At 40.9% G+C, this 20828-nt stretch overlaps 1 protein-coding gene across 4 annotated transcripts in view; it reads right to left on the bottom strand.

Moving 5' to 3' along the window:
* ADGRA1 (adhesion G protein-coupled receptor A1) overlaps window positions 1–20828 on the bottom strand; it is a 453957-nt gene that overhangs the window by 63584 nt on the left and 369545 nt on the right. For all 4 annotated transcript variants that reach the window (XM_078391268.1, XM_020795002.3, XM_020795003.3 and 1 more), the window contains 2 exons: window positions 15948–16075; window positions 13636–13759 (listed from right to left, as the gene is read on the bottom strand). In XM_078391268.1, the coding sequence (XP_078247394.1) occupies window positions 13636–13759; window positions 15948–16075 (252 nt within the window). The remainder of the gene's footprint in view (window positions 1–13635; window positions 13760–15947; window positions 16076–20828) is intronic.

The following is a 20828-nucleotide window of genomic DNA, read 5'->3' as shown; positions in this document are numbered from 1 at the left end:
AGAAAGAAAGAAAGAAAGAAAGAAAGAAACCATAGCACCTTACAGACTAACTGCTATATTTTAATGTGAGCTTTTGGGGACAGGTTCACTTCCTCAGACATAAAAGGGGAGAAAGAGGGCTCATAAAATAATGAAATAGAATAAAATAATCTCATCAATATGTACAAGAAATCATTTCTTCTATTGCCAGAATCAGATATTTTTGTTTAAATCAAAGTTTGTTCCTTTAAACTCATTTTGGCTACATAACACATCCCTTAAAATAAAACTATTTTAAGATTATTTTAAAACTATCTAAGCACTTCAAATACATATCAAAGCATGTAATCACAATCTCCGATCCTCTATAAAAGATGTTGAGTGAAAGTCTTCCAAACTATGTAGAAGAGTAAACTAGTGAGGAATAGGGGAATGTGGCTTCTAAAGTTTGACCCAGAATGATGCCCTCTTCAATTCTGGATCATTTGGGGGATTTTTGCAGGTGTCGGGGGAAGCCAAATGAAATACACCAGGGCAGTCCTCATGGTATCCCCCCATGAAAGCTGCCAGCAATCAGTAATCCTGATTTATGGAAAGTTTAGATATTGCCAATATATGCAGTTTTACCAGAGCTTGGAAAAGCTACTGTTTTGGGCTATAGCTCCTGGAATGCTATTGGTCACTAGCTGACCCAGTCTTATATGGGAATTTAGTGATAATTTTGTCTCTCCTACAAATTTTTAACTTCACCTATAAATTCCCCGTTGTAGCATTCTCCATTTATTAGATCTGTGGTTCTTGTTGTATTATGTAATGGTTTATGAATATTCATGTTGCTGAGAGGCGGAGCCAAGAGAGATGCTATAAGAGGCGGAGCCAGAAGTCAGAGGGGGGGGGAAATTAAGTCAGTAAGAGTAAGAATCAGATAGAGTAATAGTGTGTGTAGTTTGGGAAATTCTGAGGTGTGATTAGTTACTGAAGATATTAATGAAACAATCTCTGTAATCAATAAACCAAAGTTTTATTTAAAGGAACTTCAAGTGTGGACCTGAATCTTTCTGAAGTACTGGTGATTTAGAGATCGCCTGGTGGCAGCAAGTGTAAAAGAAGAGAGTGTTTACCTTCATGTGCTCTGAGGCTTGACGGTCAAGCAAAAGGGGCATGAGGGTGGACACCACACCCGTTTATACTGGTCCCCCCTTTTTTGAGACTTATATTGTCTTCTTTCAAATTAAACAGTTCCACTGTTCCTCCTCAGTCACAGATGAGGCAGAGGTGTGTTCTGACAGAACCAGTGAGGCACTGAGGAGGGCACAGAAAGCACTGAGCAGCAGGAGAGGTTTTTATCCGATGTCACGTAAGTCTACAAAGGAGGGGCCGACTGTGAGCTGTCCAAGAGCTACTTCTAGTGGCCTGAATCTAAATGGAGTAGCTCCACTGAATCAATTGCACTTATGTAATTATGTAATTGCCATCAGTAATTGCTTCAGTAGGTGTACTGTACTTTAGTTGAGATGTAAAATTGCATTTTCTCCTTTGTCTCCAATGACATGTAGGCAGCAAGTAATGGTTAACATAAAAGTTATTTATTTTATTTATTTATTTAACTTATATGCCACCCACGCTACCCAAAGATCTCTGGGCGGTTCCCTAGAGTTCCCATGTGTGTAGCAGTTCCATCTTGAACTCGTTTCTTCACAATTTATCTGTGGGTTCATTGAGACATACAGCTAGCTTCTTTTGAAGCTGTTTGTGCCTGACGCCAACTGGTCTGAAGGCTGAGGCATCCTCTGAAATGGGGGCAGGCATTTGCAGAAGGAGAAGAAACAGGCAAAAATCACCTTTGCTTTTCTGATGGTGTGAACTTTTGTTGGGCCTCAGCTTTTTTCCATGAATGGAATGAGCCCTTCTGTTCAAGGAAGGCTACTTGAGATGCAAGCCAAAAACGCCAAACTGTACCTCTGCTCTTTCATCTCAGAGGAGCACTTGAGGTGGCTCCTAGAGATGCTGCAAGTTCAAGCTGGAAACATGCAGTCACAGGCAATTGTAACAGCTTTCTAAAAACCTGCACCCATAAAATAAAGTCTGAATTACATAAGTCCCTCAAAGCTAAGAAACCAATTTAGCAGCAATTCTGACAAACTTTTTTCAAAGGAAAAATTATCTTTTAATGTTTCGTAGTATAGGATGTGAAACTTTGGTGACCAAAGAATAAAAGCTTGTGGAACGTTTTGGGCGCAAAAGCTAAGTTACTTGCAGTGCCTGCTGTACCACTTGCAAAATTCTGCTAATATGTAATCAGATACAAACACTCCATACAAACCTATGTAGGGAATCGGTTGCCTGGGTTGGTATATGAGTGGACTAGGTTTGCCTTTGGCCCTTTTTCTGCCTTTCTAAGGGTTTCACTTTCCCACTCCAGAGGATTTAAAGGGAAATGTGTACCACCAGGCACTTTTATGTTTCACTTGATAAGCCTTTGGTACAGCTTTGGCTGTTCTACTTAACTGCACAGTTCTATTGTTGTAGGCAACTGCATGCAATTTTAAATAATGAATTACATTAAGAAGCTCCCCCCCCTCACCAAGGATAGCAAACAACAAGAACAAACCCTGCCAAATGCCTTTTCAGCATGCAGTGACTCAGTGCTTTGTTAACTCGGGCTAATATTCTTTATGAATAGTTAAAAACAAGATCAAACACCAATGAAAATGAACCTTCTAACCTGTGCAGCGGGACATAATGAGGGTCCGGACCCTGGAACTAGACTGTCCACTCACATGTCCTGCCACGGCGCAGGTCCCGCTTGTCCTTCCAACGGTGCTCAGAGCACCATTCTCTCCCCACTCGGCTGGCCACTCAGCATGTGTGCAGGGAGACTCATCTTCCTGCCCTCTGCCTGGAGCAGGACACATGAGTGGATGGTCCAGTCCCAGGGGACAGACCCTCATTAGGTCCAATTGCATGGGGATATTCGTATTCTTATCTGAATATCCCCATTTCTAATTGTAACTTTAAGCACACAGCTTAAAGACATATAGTATCAATGCAAAAACGTGAAACATGATCTAGGCAAAGTGCTCTTGGTCAGTAGAAAGAGTAACTGAACCTCAGCTTGCTTGCATTTATCATGAAACAATCAAGACTGTCATTTGGGGAATATTCCTAGATTCCTACCCCTGGATGCCCAACTTTCAGGGGTACCCAATAATGCTTTTGTTATTGAGGATTGTCTGCCACCTATGCCCATTCCTTAAGCCTGGAAAATCAAGATGGATGACACCAGAAGACATGGTCATTTCAGGGGTGGCAACCTCAACATGATTAGTTTTCTGACCAAAGCACTGGGTAGCACTTCGCCACTTAGGGATACAACTCTGCTCCTTTTCTCCTTTCACCATAAGTGAACCTCCTCAGCCAACATTTTCAGGAGACACCTGAGTTTGTGGCCAGGTTCACACAACACTTAATTTCAAGACACAGGTGTTGCTTAAGACCTATAAAATCCTGAACAACTGAGGGTTGTGGCCCTGCTCTTATATGAATTTATACTGATATTGAAATATTCTGGAGAAATCTCTCTCTTTCTCATTAATGGATGATACATGTTTGGTAGCAACTTTTTAAAAAAGTCATCTCTGTAGTTACATTCAGCTACTATCCAACAGTGTCATTTTGCTAGTGCAAAGGATGTTACACTAATTGTGAACTAGGCTCAGGGTCGGAGGTCTAACACACTTTTTAGTCATGCAGTTGGTTGCACAACTAGTTGCAAAACCAACTGCAAAACTCACTGCACACATGGTGCCATGACTAGGGATAAAAACATTGGGCATGCCTTTAAAATCTGCTCACTGTCTTTAGAGCCAGCTTAGGAACATGAACAAATGAGCTCATACTGTTGATACAACTAGAAAAACCAAGTGTATCAAGTGGGAAAGCCAGTGGATTATATTTGATCTGTTAGTGCAACAATACATTCCCTATGTAGGGAGGCCCATCTGGCTGTGTTTTTAATTGATGACTTTCCACTGGCACACAAAAACCTTTCTGTGTGAAAAGACATGGGTGTATAGAAATGATCTCTCTGCTATTCTGTATTATAATTTAATTATGTTTTTAATAGCCCATATTTTCTAAATTGTTTTGAATGTGCCCTTGCTTGGTTTTTAAACGGTTCCATATTAGTTGTTATGCTTTTTAAAATTGTGGGTTCCACCGCAAACAAGCACTTTGAACGCACTATATGAGAAAATGTTGGTATAAATGTTATGAAATAATACAAAAGCAGAAATAAAGGTGCAAGCCATACAAATCCTATGATCTACAGATAATTTGATTTTCCAGTGTGAAGTCCAGTCGCTTAACAAATGCTTACAGTGAGATAGGATGTATGTAATACCTAGAACCAAGTGGCAAAGCTTTTCCATTATTGTATAATTTGAGGACCCAAACGTAGCAGCTGAGGGGACTACACATTGAAGTGATACCTCACAAAATACGAGCTTCCTACAGAAAGCAAACTAGCATGCCATTAAAAGGGTTCAGCCCGTATTTCCCTCCATAGCATGAGATACTCTGTAACAGTTTATTTTGGATGAGTGGAAGAAGCGGAGCAGGGATTCCTGCACTGTTGCCTTTCAGTGGGCGGCTGCTGGAGGAGGCAAGAGGAGGAAAGCATGAGCTCCTGTTATGACTGGATAATTGTGCAAAGAGTAGGAGAAAAACAGTGCATGCTGGCTGGTGAGTGGGGCAACTGGTTGGGGTGGGAGAAGGGAACATGCAGCACTTTTGGTGCTGCGCTGATGAACCGGCACAAACCTCCAAACCAAGGTACATGCCCATCTCTACTGCTGGAGAATGCAAGGCTTAATTTTAACCCAGGACAAAACCCTAAAAGTAAACAATCGTTTTCAGTTCAATAACAGTATTTTGCTCCAGTACCAGTGAAGTGGTAGACAAACAGAGATTTGATTTGACACAGAATGCAAAGCTTATTTTCACCAGCCTCCTTTTAAACCCACAAAATGGTCTGCAATGCCGGGGAAGAGAAAATTGTGATATGACACCAGAGGCTTTGGGGCATGTGCTAGTTGCCTTTCCCACCTTACTGAACGGGGTCAACAGCTGAAGTCTAATGGGCAAAGAATACAAGGAGAGAGGCATAGCTAGCTGGGCTTTTGAGCAGAAGAAAGTGGGCTCATCTGAGCTTTCACAGAGCTATGATAGATGGTTTCTGCAGGAAGGCTCCATGAGTCAAGCTCTTGTACAAATAATAGGTATAAATAAAAATTTCTCTTTAATACGTCATGGCATTTACAGCCACCAAACTGGTTAGGCTTGGAATGTACAGGTGTCTAAAATCCTCTGGACATCTCACACCCACCAACATATAACTGAAAATGTGATAAGCGAGTACAATGCACATCTTAGTGAAGTCAGCAGGAAAGCTCCCTGTGATTTTAGCAGCTTTGGACAATGTTTCTCTTCAAGTTAAGAGAAGGTTCCCTCTCTGTGCACATCTTTAAAAATCTGTTCACAGTCTTTAGAGACAGCTTAAGGACTATGCGATTTGGCAGTTGCTATGGTAATGACTAGTTTCATTATTGATCACCCAAATAAAATCTTGTGCAAACCTACACAACTTACTGGCATGTAAGGCTCTCTTGGGGAAACTTACGTTTCTCTAGTAAATCTCTCTCTCTCTCCCATCCCCAGTTTTGAGTCAATTCTAACTGTGAAAATTCTGTGGTAGCACAAGGATTGTACAGGATCTCTGTCACCTTCTGTAAGTAGTGGTGTATGTTGCAGGGGGATTCAAACATCTTTGCCTAGGTTTCACTCTGGTTATGGGGGGAACTTTTTGTTCCATATATACTAAAATCACAAGTTGATTTGCAGGGTCAGTGCTATTTTATTCCTGGCAATCACTTCCATTGCAATTGGAGATGATGAAGGGAATGAGGTTGAACGAATCCCACAACTGCCTATACCAGGTATAATGATACGTGACACACCCCTTGCCTATGACTTTCCTCTTTTCCCCATTAAAAATCCTAACAACTTTATTTTTGTGTATCTGGATACTAGAAGCCAAGGGCTTCCTTGCATGATTACTTGAAATGATCATTTACTGACTGACTGACTAGCCTGCCAGAATTCTACTGTGCTTGTGGAGGCTAAATTCAAAACTATATAACTGTGCAGATTATTCTGGCTTTCTCTTCTGCACTCAGACAAATCCACATCATGTACTCAAATCTGGACTCAATTACACCCCCAGGCACATGACAGAAAACCAGAAAATTGAGAAAACTATCTGCTCAGTTTTTCTGATGTACTTGTCGTTGTTTCAACTTATATACTGCCCCATAGTGCTAGAGCATTCTCTGGGTGATTTACAACATAATAATGTAAACAACACTTTGCCCCCCAGCGAGTTGGGTGCTTATTGCACTGACCTCGGAAGAATGTAACTAGCTCCCGAATGCTGCATAAATGTCACATCTGGCTTCTCATTGGCTGGGCAAACAACATTAAGAAACGGTGGCTACCTGTGCTTGCTGAGAAGTAGAATCTGACTAACTACCATAGCAAATTGATTTTAAGGGAGAAAATAGTTTATAAACTGCTCATAGGACATGCACTAATAACTCATTCAGGAAAATCAATTTTTCATTAGCACTTTAATGCTGTTACCATGTCTTCTGCAAGGTAAGCCATCACAATTTGACTGCAACCGATAGTGATGTGTGCCAGGTAATGATCTAGCTACAAGCTGCCCTAAAAATACTCTACATTTATAAAATCACAGCTCAAAACAAAAGGTGATTCATTTTACTCCACATTGACAGCCTCCAGTCTAGGTATCAATATGTATTTCTCTCAGAATAATGAAAGCAAATGTATCCAAAAACAGTATTCAATACAATGCCAACTTTAGACTTTTCAATTTTTTTTTGCATTTGTAGATAAGCTGTTCATATTTAAAAATGCTATCTCACAAAGACAGGTGGCTTCCATGTTTATCTTCCTTTAAGATCATAACAAGAAGCAGCCAATGGTTAAGGGAACTGTTCAATGAAAAATGTCCATGTCTACCTGTGGCAGGATAGAAGACAATGTTTTGTTAAGTAGAACTTACTTGAGAATGTGTGTGGAATCTACTCCCCTCCACACTGTAGCTCCTGAGAGATTATTTTGGTGGGGAGGAGGGAGAGGAAGGGACAGTCCTTAGCAATACGTTTCTGAACCATCTTCAAAGGCAGTCCCATGTAAAGCATGTTATAGTAATCCAAACGGAATGGAACTAAGGCATGTATCACTGTAGCCTAATCACATTTCTCAATGAATGATGCAAATGACACATCCGTTTTAACTGTGCCATTGCACTCCAGGGCACTGCTGAAACTTGGCCATCCAGGCTCAGGGATGAATCTAGGGGTACTCCCAACCTGCGGGCTTGGGTCTTCAGGGGAAGTGTCACCCCATCCAGCACAGTTGTATCCCTAATCTCATCTGCCTTCTGAGTGACCAGGGACACTTCTGTTTTGTCTGGATGAAGTTTCCATTTGTTTGTCCTCATTCAGCCCATTCCTGACACCAGGCACTGGTTTAGAACTGAGACAGTTTCCTTTATTAGCTTCATTCCTGAATCCTTGGAACCAAAAACTACCACATGCTCCAGTACCTTGCCCAGAAATGGAATATTTAAGACTGGCTGACAGCTGGCCAGTAAAATGGGATTCATTTTCAATGATGGTCTTATTATTGCCTTCTTCAAACATGCTGGGATTCTATCCTGCTGCAAGGAGGCATTCACCACTCCCTTTACACACTTTCCCTTTTGACTGCTTTTATAAGCCAGAAAAGGCAAGGATCTTTCACACATTTGGTGGCTTTCACCTCTCCAAGAATCTTGTTCACATCCTCAGGTTGCACCAAATGAAAAATATTCTGAACAATAGAAGACTTGTATCCCAATCAAACCAACAGCAATATTCTTTTCACTCACAGAATGGAAAATTTGTGCCAGACTCTACCTGACAAGTTTTTTCTTGAAAAACTCAGATGTCTGTGAAAGTTACCTCCCCCCCCCAGCAAAAGGAACAGATCTAGCAGAATGGAGATGAAAAATAGTGATGTGCAGAGCTGATGAGTAACACCTTCATCAAATCATGAAAAAGTTAATAATAAGGAGAGCTTTTGTGCTTAAGAACTCTTTATCAGTCATAGATGGTATAATATTTGTGGACAAGGGAAGAAGAAATGTCTAAAACATCAGGAAAGATGTAATCTTTGCTTTACAATAACTGGGCAGTACCAATTCCATTTTGCCTACCCAGCAGCCTCCCATCAACAACAATGGGCATCACATAACCAATAAAAATACCACACAATTCAGAATTTTGTTTCTATGTATGGATCACACAGCTATGTTTTTGTTTCCTAAAAAACTTTGAATCTGATTGCGGATGCCCTGTTGAAAGGAGCTAAGTAAGCCTGGAAAGAAAGAAAAATAAAAGTCCTATTCTTGTGGCAGCACAATACTATATAGACTGTAAAGTGGATTAGAAGGTATGGATGGTAGTGTCCTGAAACAGCTTACAAAACTTTCAGACAGGAAAGACACAGTGTTACCGTAATAATGGATTGCCCCCATCCAGACACCTACTAGAAGTCTAATTCTGCTAAGAATGAAATTTACAATAAATTCTTGATTTGCACGACCAATGCCTTTCTGTATCAGAAGGTGGAAGAAAGAATAAGATTGCTGTCCTGGATGTAATCCCGACTAACAGGGAAGAATTGATTGATGAAGTGAAAGTGACGGGAACCTTGGGGGAAAGTGACTGTGTCATCTTGTAATTCATGATAGCAAGAGATGTAAAAAAATGAACATAGCTGGGTGAGAATCCTGGATTTTAGGAAAGCCAGTTTCAAACAGCTCAAAGAAAAGCTGGCAAGACTTCATGGCTAGACATTCCGAAGGAGGAGGAAGTTCAAGAGGAATGAGAAATTCTGAAAAGTGAAGTACTGAAGACATCACTTTAAACTCTTCCAATGAGAAGCAAGAAGGACCAAAGAAATCCCAGGGACTATCTGATGATCTGAGATGTTAAAAGGCCATGTATAGGAGAAAAAAACCACAGAGGACTACAGAGATGTTATAGAATGAGAAGGCAAACTTTGGCTGGCTTTGTGAGGCTAATGGTATGGCAAAGAAGCCATTTGAGATGGCAACTACAGAGTAAAAAAAATAGCTCCCACTTGTATATCATCTTTGATTTCTGGCATCTGTGCCACAAGAAGTGCCATGTGTTGGGCAGTCTTATTAACTGGCCTCAGATCCGCATAAAGGCACTGCCTGGTCATGTCACTTTTCAAAAAAGGCCAAATTGGGCTGTTACAGGGGCTCTGACACTGCTTGACAACTCCAAGTCATCAATCAATTTTTTCCCCAAAAAGAGAATGGCTTCAGGTGGGCATCAATCCTGTATTGAGGGAGGGACAAAATCCCCAGTGTTTTCCACACAAGCACCTATTTTCCCACACTGTGATTTATTTTTTGTCATGAACTCCTTTGTGCCTCCTGGTCCACTCATTGTCAGGTAATTGTGCTGCACACTCACGTCAGGAGCAGTAAGTAGTCAAAGAATGTGGAATCACTGTGCCCAACACAGAAACCACCTTCCAAAGCCATTCACCAATTCTATCAATCACCAGGTCCTCCCACCTTTAGAGATTGATTTCTATAATGGTAGCTTGAGCCAAAGTAGGTCATACCAGAGTATCGATTTTTGTTTTAATTGGCACAGTTTCCCCAGTACATGTCAAATGCTGAGCTTGTCATCTGGGTTTCACTCCTTGCAAAACCAGCTTAAAGTGTGATTGTCACTCACTGGAACACCTCCTGGGTCTTCTTTTATGAATCAGCATTCTGTTTTTGAATCTACAAGAGTGAATGACAGTTTGTCCCCTGGTGTCCCCTGTTTCATAAATATGCATTGTCTCCCTATATGTTGTGCTTGTAATGGCATAAGGAAAGCCCACTTAAAATCACAGGGGCCACTCTGGTCAGGGCACTCCTATTTGTTCATTCTCTGATTCTCCCACTCTAAGCACTGAAAGGCCTTTCAGTTTAGTCGTTGGGTCAATACATGATCCCATTGCTACTGTAGTTCCCGAGTAGCCACAACCCACCTTGGCACTGAAGGAGACTATTCCACTGGAGGAGAAGACAGGGAGATTGATCTTGGCTTTGGCTTAGGAGACGGTACAGGTGCAGAGGAAAGCACGTCATGATTTTTTCCTCTCTGCTGTTTTCAGGGCTTCAATTAGGGAGGGACCATATCCAAGTATGCCATATCTAATCGCCTTTCCAGTTAATCTTCTTCAGACCCGTATCCAAAATCTCATTCTCTCATCTTTTGTGTTGTCCAGTTTCCTCTTTCCACATTTCTTTCTCCTATTCTGAGGGGGCCAACTGTCTTTGCTCGAGTTTCTATTTACTCTCTCCTGTGATTCCTTCTGGTGTACATATCCAGCTCAGTTGGAGTATGTTACATGCACAATCTTTTAATCTTTCTTCTATTCTTTGATTGCAATAATCAAAGATGCTGAGTTATCACAAGAGTTGCTAAAACCTGTGAGGATGGTTTCAAGGCGACTCATAAGAACGTAAAAAGAGCCCTGCTGGATCAGGCCAAGGACCCATCTAGTCCAGCTTCCTGTATCTCACAGTGGCCCTACCAGATGCCTCTGAGAGCACACGAGTCAACTAGATACCTGTCTCCTAATACTCCTCCCCTGCATGTGGCATTTTGAAGTGTCTTCATCCCCATCATGGCTTGTAACCTGCGATGGACCTTTCCTCCAGAAATCTGTCCAATCCCCTTTTAAAGGCATCTAGGCCAGATGCCATCACCACATCCTGTGGCAAAGAGTTCCACAGACTAACAACACACTGGATAAAGAAATATTTTCTTTTGTCTGTTCTCATTCTCCCAACACTCAGTTTGAGTGGATGTCTCCTGGTCCTGGTATTGTATGAGAGGGAAAAGAGCTTTCCTCTATCCACTTTATCCACCCCCTTCATAATTTTATATGTCTCAAGTTCCAAAGTGAGATGCAGCTTGCAAGGGATGAATAACAAAACAAAAAGGACATGCTTCACTGTAAGTGGAACAAGGAGAAGAACAATGAAGGGTAGGCCTGCTCCTTTATGAAGAGGGTGAAAAATTAAACAGGTGCCTGAGATAAGGTAGCAAGGACAATTTTGTTTGACCTGGAAAAAATTCAGCAAATAATATATGAAAAGATCTGAGGTCCATGATAGGTCAGGATTAGAGTTGGAATTGCCACTTTGGCAGTTTTAAGCTAGTTTGTCTTTTGGATGAACAAATGTTTGACATTTCCCAGGCCTGCCTCCTCCAGTGGGTCCCTCTCAGAGGCAGTGCCCAGAGGAGACAGGGAAGATGGGACAGTGGCTCTAAGTAAATGCCTGCCAGAGAAGGTGGGGCTGGAAACCACTGAACACCTATTCATCCAAAGGATGAACCAGCACTAACTGCTGATCTGGTGTTTCTTGCCCATCTCTAGTAAGGATATACCGTAGTTAGAGATCGTTTAACCGTTTCAAATGAGTTAAAGTATGCAAAGCTAAATGAAATATATCTCAGGATGTTGAATGACTGGGAACATATTATTTCAGAGTCCTATCTTATACTTGTGAACAAGTGAAATGTCACAAGGCTAGAAACAAGCAAATATCATTACCACTATGTTGGGTGAAAATGTAGAGAAGTGAAGGTTGGTTTTAGCAGATATGACTGAATTGTTTCATAAGTAAATAGCAACAACAATAAAAATGCAGTTCCTTTCTGAGTCAACAAAATAAGAGCTATAAGACATTGTATACTAACGTTGTAGTTAGATTATATAAAACCATATCTGCCACAAATTAAAGGAATTAATGAAAGATCGCCCACACAGTCATTGTCAATAGTGCATGCTGTATTTCTGCAAAACAATTCTACTCAATGTAAGCTCATGTGTAGGAAGTCCTTCTGGAGCAGACGACATATCCATCTGCTCTAGTTTCTTCCTTCTTACAATCAACAACCAGAAGCCTCAGGGCATGAGGACAATAGCTCTCCTCCTGTTTTGCTTCCCAACTACTGAGATGTCACCTCTGAGCCCAAAGAACCCACAAAATTGTCACAGATAGCTAGCTTTAAAGTAGGATTATATAAACTCATGGAAGATCTAACCATGAAAGTTAATCCTAAACATGGAATTTATGGAAGAACGATCTACTCACCATTACATCTTGTGGCAATGAATTCCATATGTTAATTATGCACTGAGCAAAAGCAATACTTTCTTTCGCTTGTCCTGGTTTCCATTGCCAGTGGTCCTGACCCGACCAGATAGGCGGGATATAAATAAATAAAATAAATAATTTAAATAATAATAATAATAATTTTGTTGGCCAAGGGAGAAAACAAATCTTTCTACAGTATATCACAGAAGTGAGTACACCCCCTCACATTTCATAAATATTTTAGTACATCTTTTCATGTGACAACACTGAAGAAATGACTCTTGGCTACGATGTAAAGCAGTGAGTATACAGCTTGTAGAACAGTGTAAATGTGCTGTCCCCTCAAAATAACGCAACACACAGCCATTAATGTCTAAACTGCTGGCAACAGAAGTGAGTACGCCACCATGTTTATAGCCTTAAAGTAGACTCACTGAAATCATGGGATGAAAGACAGTCATGACCTATTAATTTTCACAGCTAAACCCTAAGTATGATGATGTTTAGATCCAGTCCAATACAACTGCTTGGAGAGTGGAGGAATAAGAGACTGCAGTTATGAATTGACTTTTAAAGCAAAAGAAAGCACTAAACTAAAATGTAGCTTCATTTTGAATTCTGTCTGAAACCTGAAAGAAAAGCTCTGGCTCTTCCATTATCTCAATTAATTGAAGATACAATCTATTTTTATAACAAAATACCTACAATTGCACTGAGTAATAGTACCCATTGAGTACTGATAGGATAATTTAAAAGGCTTAGAAATACTCAACAAAAGCACTCTTACTACGAGATCTCAAGGTAAAATAAAAATACACTCAACGTATTTCTAAAGCAAAAGTGAGGACACATTAACTTGCACTGAAAATATGGAGGGGAAACAACAACACAGGAAGCAGTTAATATACCTGGGATACAATGCTAAGTATACTTGTATCTAGACAAGCCCTACTGAAGTGAGTTAGATCTAGGTCAAGATTCACTTTGAGTAGACCCCCCAAACATTAGATCTTAACTAGTCCTGAATTAACCCTAATGGGCCTTAATGGGTCTCCTCTTTTAAATTCAACCTCCTATGATTTTATGTCAACATAGTTACGGTTAACTTGTTCAAGAGTCTCTCATGCCCCCACAAACCAGATTCACTCTCCTAACTGCACTGATCTTTCAGTGATAAGACTTAAATTTCTCAGACAGTGGTTTAGTTTTACAGTTTTTAGAACATATTAATGCCTCCAACCAAATGAAGAGCACAAAGGGTCATTAATATGTGCAATTCATACCTTTTGTTTCATTATAAAATAAATGCTAATTGCAATGCAGGCACTCACCGCTTGACAGATAATTGGATATTTTACACGATTTATTCCACCAGCGAACACAGCAAACGTGAGCGCAGTATGGAAGCAGAAGTTGAGAAGCATGTGCCAGCCTTTCCTGCTGATTCGAATGGTGCTGTTGAAAGTTAACAGAAAGACAAAGTCACATCATTATCACGGACATCTCAAAAATGAACCCCGGGCTGCTTTGGGGGAGAGTGGGAGGATGAAATGTATAGAAAGTCATTTTAGAAACAGTGGAGCCAAAATTGTGGTTCTTTCCTAGCTTACTTTGCTTTCATAAATAGAAGTGTTACACAATTGGGGGATGTTTAGGTCTCATCTTTTTCTTAGGTCATTTTTATTGCATACTACTGTCCTTTGAATAGCTATGCTCATTACCTGCATGATCACTTATCAGGAGAAGACTCACATGCAAGTCAATTGCTTTGTTTAACTAGAGGCTCCCCCCACCTCTCTCTCTGCTTTGTTCCATTCTCTTTTTTAAGCATTCCATTAGCCTTTTGAATGTGTAAACAAAACAGAGCTTGAACTAACTTTTAAGAGGCTGTTATGCAAACAAACCCAGAGAGAGATATACTACCTACAGAACAACAATTGTGGTTTTTTACATTAAGCTTGATTAACAACAGAATCAATATTTGTTTCCTGCATTTCTGCCCCACTCTTTGGACACTCTCCTGTAATGTTACTGTTACTCCTGCTGTCTCTCATGCAGAGGTTCAGGCCTGGAACTGATGATGATTTATTTTATTTTAAGTTTTTATTTTAAGTTTTTGGTAGTGGGGCTGAGCAACTTTCAGAGGTCAAGGTGCTGCACTGAATGAACCACTGAAGCCAACAAGTTCTTGCTACTACTAAAATTTTATGGTGGTTGGCAAGTAACTTTGCCAGTAACTCTAGGAGTTCTTCATGGTGCCTGAGGGTGTCAGGACATCCACCCACTTCATGAAGCCTGCCCAGTCTGCCAGGCAGAGTGTTGTTTTCCCTTTCTGGAAGGGAAAGCTGAATATAATAGGGAGATGGTTGATTCTACTGCTGAGTTCCAGTGGTGTGGTTCTGCCAATTGTGTTGATAGGCAGAGGTAGCAGGCCCACAAGCATGGGGAGAAAGGGACAAACTGACCCCCGCACCTGCCAAAATGGAGCCACCCACTAAAGCCAAAACTGCCTAATGTACTATTTTGCATTTGGCTCTGTTTGGTGCCTCTCAAGGTTTCTAATTTTAAAAAACTCCAGTTCTGGCCAGGTGAAAATTTCTAGGCATCTGAAAAGCGGGAGGCGTTTGCCATGATAAATCCTATTCCACCTGCCACTACCCATAACATCTGGACCTTTATGTGCAAGTGAGAGAGGAAGCAAGGGGGAAAAAAAGAACTGCCTTCATGGCTTCCAGTTGCACAGTAACTTCTTATTCTGTGAAATACAGTGGTGCCCCGCTTAACGATTACCTTGTTAAATGACGAATCTGCTTTTTTAATGGGAAAAATCCAGCGATTGGTTCCCTGCTTCAGGAACCGATTTTTCACTTTACGACGATCAGAAAACAGCTGCTTGTCGGGTTTCAAAATGGCTGCCCACTGTGCAAAATGGCTCCCCACTGTTTTCAGGACTTAATTTTCGCTGTACAGGCACCAGAAAAATGGCCGCCCTATGGAGGATCTTCACAGGACAATTAGGTATTTAGCCCTTTGGAATGCATTAACTGGTTTCTAATGCGTTTCAATAGGTTTTTCCCCTGCTTGACAACAATTTCGCTGTACAGCGATTTCGCTGGAATGGATTAATGTCGTCAAGCGAGGCACCACTGTACTGAATTATACCTGAGGTGTTCTGCAGCCAGAGTCTGCTGCTGCAAAGGATTTTAAAAAGCAAACATATCCAGAGCATGATAGAGAATCATCTGGCCAGGGCTTCTGCTTCTTCTGGAAAAAGGCAACCTACTGCTCGCCCTCCTGCTCAATATAAGAAGCACAGGTATAGGGAAAAGATGAATTGAGACTACCCAGAATACTCCATGGGATACCCTTTGCTATAGTGTTGACGCATTCAAGCATTAGATGGGTGGATGTGGTGAGTGAGGGAGAGTACTTTATGGCAGTGGTTCTCAATTGTTGCTCTTCCAGTTGTTTTGGACATCAGTGCCCAGAAGCTCCAACCAATGATCAAGAATTCTGGGAGATCAAGTGCCCCCAAAAAAGAAAAGCTAGTGGGCAAAATGTTGAGAATCACTGGTTTACGGCACCTTTTATGCAAAGGAAAAGAAAGCAAGTTAATGCTAACAAATGGCATCTGTCTTCTTACCTGTGATGCACAATATAGGTGATAATTGAAGCAAAAAGGCACAGCAGCATGACAGCTGTACATGCATAGACCACAGGGTGCAGGAACTCCCCAGGATACTGGGAGAGGGGCCACACTGTCTTCTGATCCTGGCAACCAAGATAAAAAACAACCAATCAGATTTACAGAAGTCTACATGAATAAGACACCAGTTGCTGCACTCCTCTTTTTCCTTGAGCAGAGCTATACCAAAAGATTTTAGGGCTTTTTGCGGCCATTTATCACATGTATTTCAAAATTTGTAGTGCGGGTTTTGATACCAGTTTCTGTGTAATAGTTTTTAAATAGTATATCCCACTGGTCAACGCCCTGTTGTTGAGTGTAGCATAGAAAGTTGCAATTACAGTAGGCCCAAGTGAATCAATGGAATGTATGGAGGAGATGACTCACTAAATCTCCATTGATTCAATAGGCTTACTCTAGTGTAATTTACTACTTTAAGCAACAAGATTTTGACCTCTGTATTTTTTTAAACCATGCATGATTACATTGCTTTAAACCACTATGACCTGTGTTGGCTCCCTCCATTGAGAGAAAGGTAACAAAGTTGTATTCAGCTAACAAACTTGTACACAAAGGCAATGACAGGGTTGAGTTAACCACATTTCCTATCTCCCTATAGCAGCTATGCACTCAAAGGGGAATCCAATACATTGCTAATGTTAACCACTTTTTTACATGATGAGTTCTACTCATATAAAACAGTGGTTGGGGGAAAGCCTCCAATTCACTTCTGTCTTCTCTTTCCATGATTTTTGGCTTCTGATTAATTATTTGACTCTGTGTAGAAGTGAGAGCATGTCATTGAAGCTACCAACATGAATTTGACCCAACTCCGGGAGGCAGTGGAAGACAATAGAGCCCGGCATGCTCTGGACCATGGGGTCACGAAGAGTCGGACGTGACTTAACGACTAAAAAACAACAACAACAACAACAACAACAACAACAACAAAGAAGTGAGAGCCTGAAATGAACTCAGGGCTTCACTTCTCGAATAAACTATAGCAGATGAAGGACACAAGCCCACCGAATCTTGCACTGTAAGGCACAAGACCTCAGTATGGTAAACAATGATGAATCCTTTCATCCAAGAAATGCTCGCCAATCTTTCACAAAGCTTGCAGTCAAAATTAGGTCAGGTCTCTGGATTCCTTGCTCTCCCTTGTCTTCTGCTTCACTGCTTTCCATGGATTTTTTTTTCAAAAAAGCACAGGATAAGCACAAGATAATGACAGCTGCACCACAATTACAGGCAACATTCCGATTTGAAGGCATCCCTCTAAGGGCTGAGTGTTGCATCAAGTGCACCAATCTGGGCAAAAGGAGGAGGTAGGCAAAGAGATAAGATATAAAAAGTCAGGAAGTTTGGGTTTGAATCTGAGTTAAATGCAGCTACAACAGCTATGGTATACAGGCCATGATGCAGTTTTGAGCCATCAGATCTGTCACTGGACAATCCAGGTGCTGGCCACAGCTTCTTATCCCAGCCTGCCCATAGGGGCACCAAAGGCAGTGAGACAGGCTAGAGAGATGTACTAACATTGCTTTGCCAAAATTAAATAAACTCAGTCAAATTTGCAATTTGCTTGGACAGCAACATGATCCTCTGATTTGGTAGCATATACTCTGTTTCAAACCAAGGTTTCAGTAGCCATTTACCCACCTAAAAAGAATTTTATAACATGTTCAATAATAAAATATAAAATCAAACAACTCCATATTGAACTCTCCATCAATCTCACCTAACAGAAAACACTGAAATGCCCATAGTCTGCTACAAGTAGTCATGCCCTCCAGTACTAATGGAGAGGCCAGCAAGGAGAACTGCTCCCATCACCTGCTCCGCTTGCAAGACTTTTGCTCTTACACTGACCAGAATAACCCGACATCACACTGCTGCCTGTTCCCTGCTTGCTTTGAGTCTGTCATGGTGTTCAGCTCACAGGCATGTAGTGAATATTAGCATGGGCTGCTTTCTGAAGCTGCTTTCTTACTCAAATTCCCCCCAACCGCCATGATCAGAAGGGGAAAAAGAAGTCAATGGCCTGCTCCCCCGTCTCATCTGTTTTAATAACCTATTATTGTTCCCACTAATTTTACAGACCCAGCTATGGGTGCCTTATAGGCAGCACCACAGGTTCAGCATGCTGAAAAATAGATCAGCAATGATATAACCCTCACACAAACCTACTATCAACCTTTCCCCTCCTAACACAGCAATAACCCTTCTGTGAAAATGTTATACTGTAAGTCTTCTAAAGGTGGAAAATTGAGAGACCAGAATTGAGACAGTCCTCAGTCTGTGCATTACATGAGGCATGACTGAAACAGCACAGCTTCTGGATTTTTCACATTCTTGCTGCTACTGCTAAAAAGTGAAAGTGAGAAAGCAAAAAAATTCCCTTGCAAATATATTCTCTCACTGTAGGTTGTGACCAACTAACTCATCATCACACTGCTGCTTGTTCCTTGCTTGCTTTGAGCCTGTAATTCTGCTCAACTCACAGGTGTGTAGTAAATATGAGCATGGGCTGCTTCCTGAGTCCTCCAAACAGAGCTAAGTCCTCATGTGCCCTTTGCTTATATACGGTCTTTGTTAACACATCCATATATGCTTCCTCCTAAAGGATGCAGACGATACACAAAACTTCATTTATTCATTTCGTGACCTGTGTATGTTACAGATGCTTCTTTTGATATCACAAGGTAAGGACGATTCTTTACTTCAGAAGCAGAACAAAGAAATCTGGAATTGGAGAATTAGACCAAGATGGAATAGGATAAATGCCATCAGGTTATTTCATGTTCAAAAGGAATTGTTTGTTGGTTAAACTCTGATAAGCTCTTGGTTTCTGGGCTGAGTTCATAACAGTATGTCTATCAGTCCATGTTCTGTCAGTTTATTTAAAACTTCTTGCTTGAAATTCTACCGCTTGAACACATAAACAACCTCCATGGAAAGTACTGTGAATCAGCTGATGTCCAGGGAAAAGGAAGTTCGGTATCTGATTCTTTATGACAGCTGCTTTCACAGTGGTAAGTTACCACCTTATGCAACAGTTAATGGATGATAAATGACTATATGAAAACTCTCTGCTGCTGTACTGATCTTTGAAAAACTGGGACCCCAAATCTGTGGGGGATCCATTCCATGATCTACCACGAATGCCTGAAACCACAGATAATAGCGAACCCTATGTACAACATACACGTAACTGGGGCAAAGGCCACAAAAGGGCAGGATAAGGACCACAAGGCCCACCCCTTGTGTGCTGCACATAAGGCTGTGGTACCCCGATCCTGCAGATATGGGGGGTCCTACTGTACTTCCATTTATCTATGCCCTTCCGAAGTAGTATAATTGCTTACTTAAGTTTCTGAATATCCATACATTGCAGGTTTTTCTTTAGGTAGCTGGATTAGCATAGTACCCTAATCACACAATATTACCATGAACTGAACTGTCACCCATTCTATTTCTGGATCTCAGTTTACTTTAGCAATTCTATGCCACATTTGCTCAGCAAAAGCACTCTTTCATTTGCAATAGGAAGCTGCATTTCCAAGGCCAGTTTTATGTGCATAAAAAGCTTTATCTCTGTCTCTTTCTCTCTCTCTCTCATTCAGTGGAAGGGCAATCTGCCTCAGCCTTTGCACATTATATCTTGAATTCGAAGGCCACACTGACAAGCAGTTATGCTGTGTCTAAAAGAAGGGTTCTCTGGATTGGCTTTGCCTGAGACACTTAAAAACCTCTGGACAGTAAAGTTTAACTGAAAGCCCTGCATTTGATTGTAATGATGATCAGGCGTGCTTTAGTAGCTTTCATGTACCCATTTATACCTATGGATGTGCAGCTTGTATTGCAACCTTAGCGTTTGACAGCAGCGCTGCCGCCTGCCACTGTTGATTGCTCTGCAAGAAAAAAAAATCCCACACCAACAGCAGTGGCAGTAGCTTCTAGCTTTCACTAATGTAATCACTGATATGGGCTATAGAGCACTGAAGTCCTGGGTTCTGTTTACAGGCCATTTTCACTTTAGAAACCTATCTAATGTTACAGCAGTAACAAAATGATTTCCAGCAAGCAACAAGGTAAGCACTTCCTCGAGACTGCTATTATGCCCAGTCTTGTAAAAGGAAAAATAAATAAACCAATAAAAATATATTTAAAAGGGGGAGGGATAACCCAGTTACAAACAAGACGGCTACAGTGGCTGCCTGAAATACATTAGGAGAAGATATGTAGAAAATAGCAATAGGGGATAACTGCTCAAGTATTCAGTCCCAATTAGCATATTCAAGGACCTTTAGCTGTGAGTAAGAATGTGCATACAGGATTCATCTCATCATGTTATGCTTAAGTGCTTCCATGAAAGCAAATGCCATATGTCTTGTTCGGTAGCCATTTTGCCTTCAGAAGGACTCATGAACCAGCAAGCTTTAAAAGGCTCTTTTCATTTTAAACTAGTGAAAATGTTATCTTGAGCTCAGCACTGATCTTACCCAGTAAACCTGTCAAGCGATGAAACTTTAAGCTAAAGTAATGCAACGTATTAGTGACATTGTAAAATTCCCTTTATTCAGTTCTGTACACAGAAAACTGATTTCATTACAGATACATGATAAATTAATCTTGTCTGCCTTTTAATGATAATTAAATCTTATTGATCTGTCAGCCTCTCCTGCATGATCCCCTGAGAGAAAAAGCAAGCCAAAGATAAAGATAATTTTTCCATGCGGTATGCTAAGTAGTGTAATTGTACATCATATCAGAACAAAGCAGTCTTCTGATTTTATTTCCTAGAGGAGAATCTAGAGGTCATGAATATTGGTAATT

The sequence above is a fragment of the Pogona vitticeps genome, chromosome 3 (genome assembly GCF_051106095.1).
Source record: "Pogona vitticeps strain Pit_001003342236 chromosome 3, PviZW2.1, whole genome shotgun sequence".
NCBI lineage: Eukaryota > Metazoa > Chordata > Lepidosauria > Squamata > Agamidae > Pogona > Pogona vitticeps.
The sequence above is the reverse complement of the archived record's forward strand: the minus strand, read 5'-3'. Positions and strand labels throughout refer to the sequence as shown.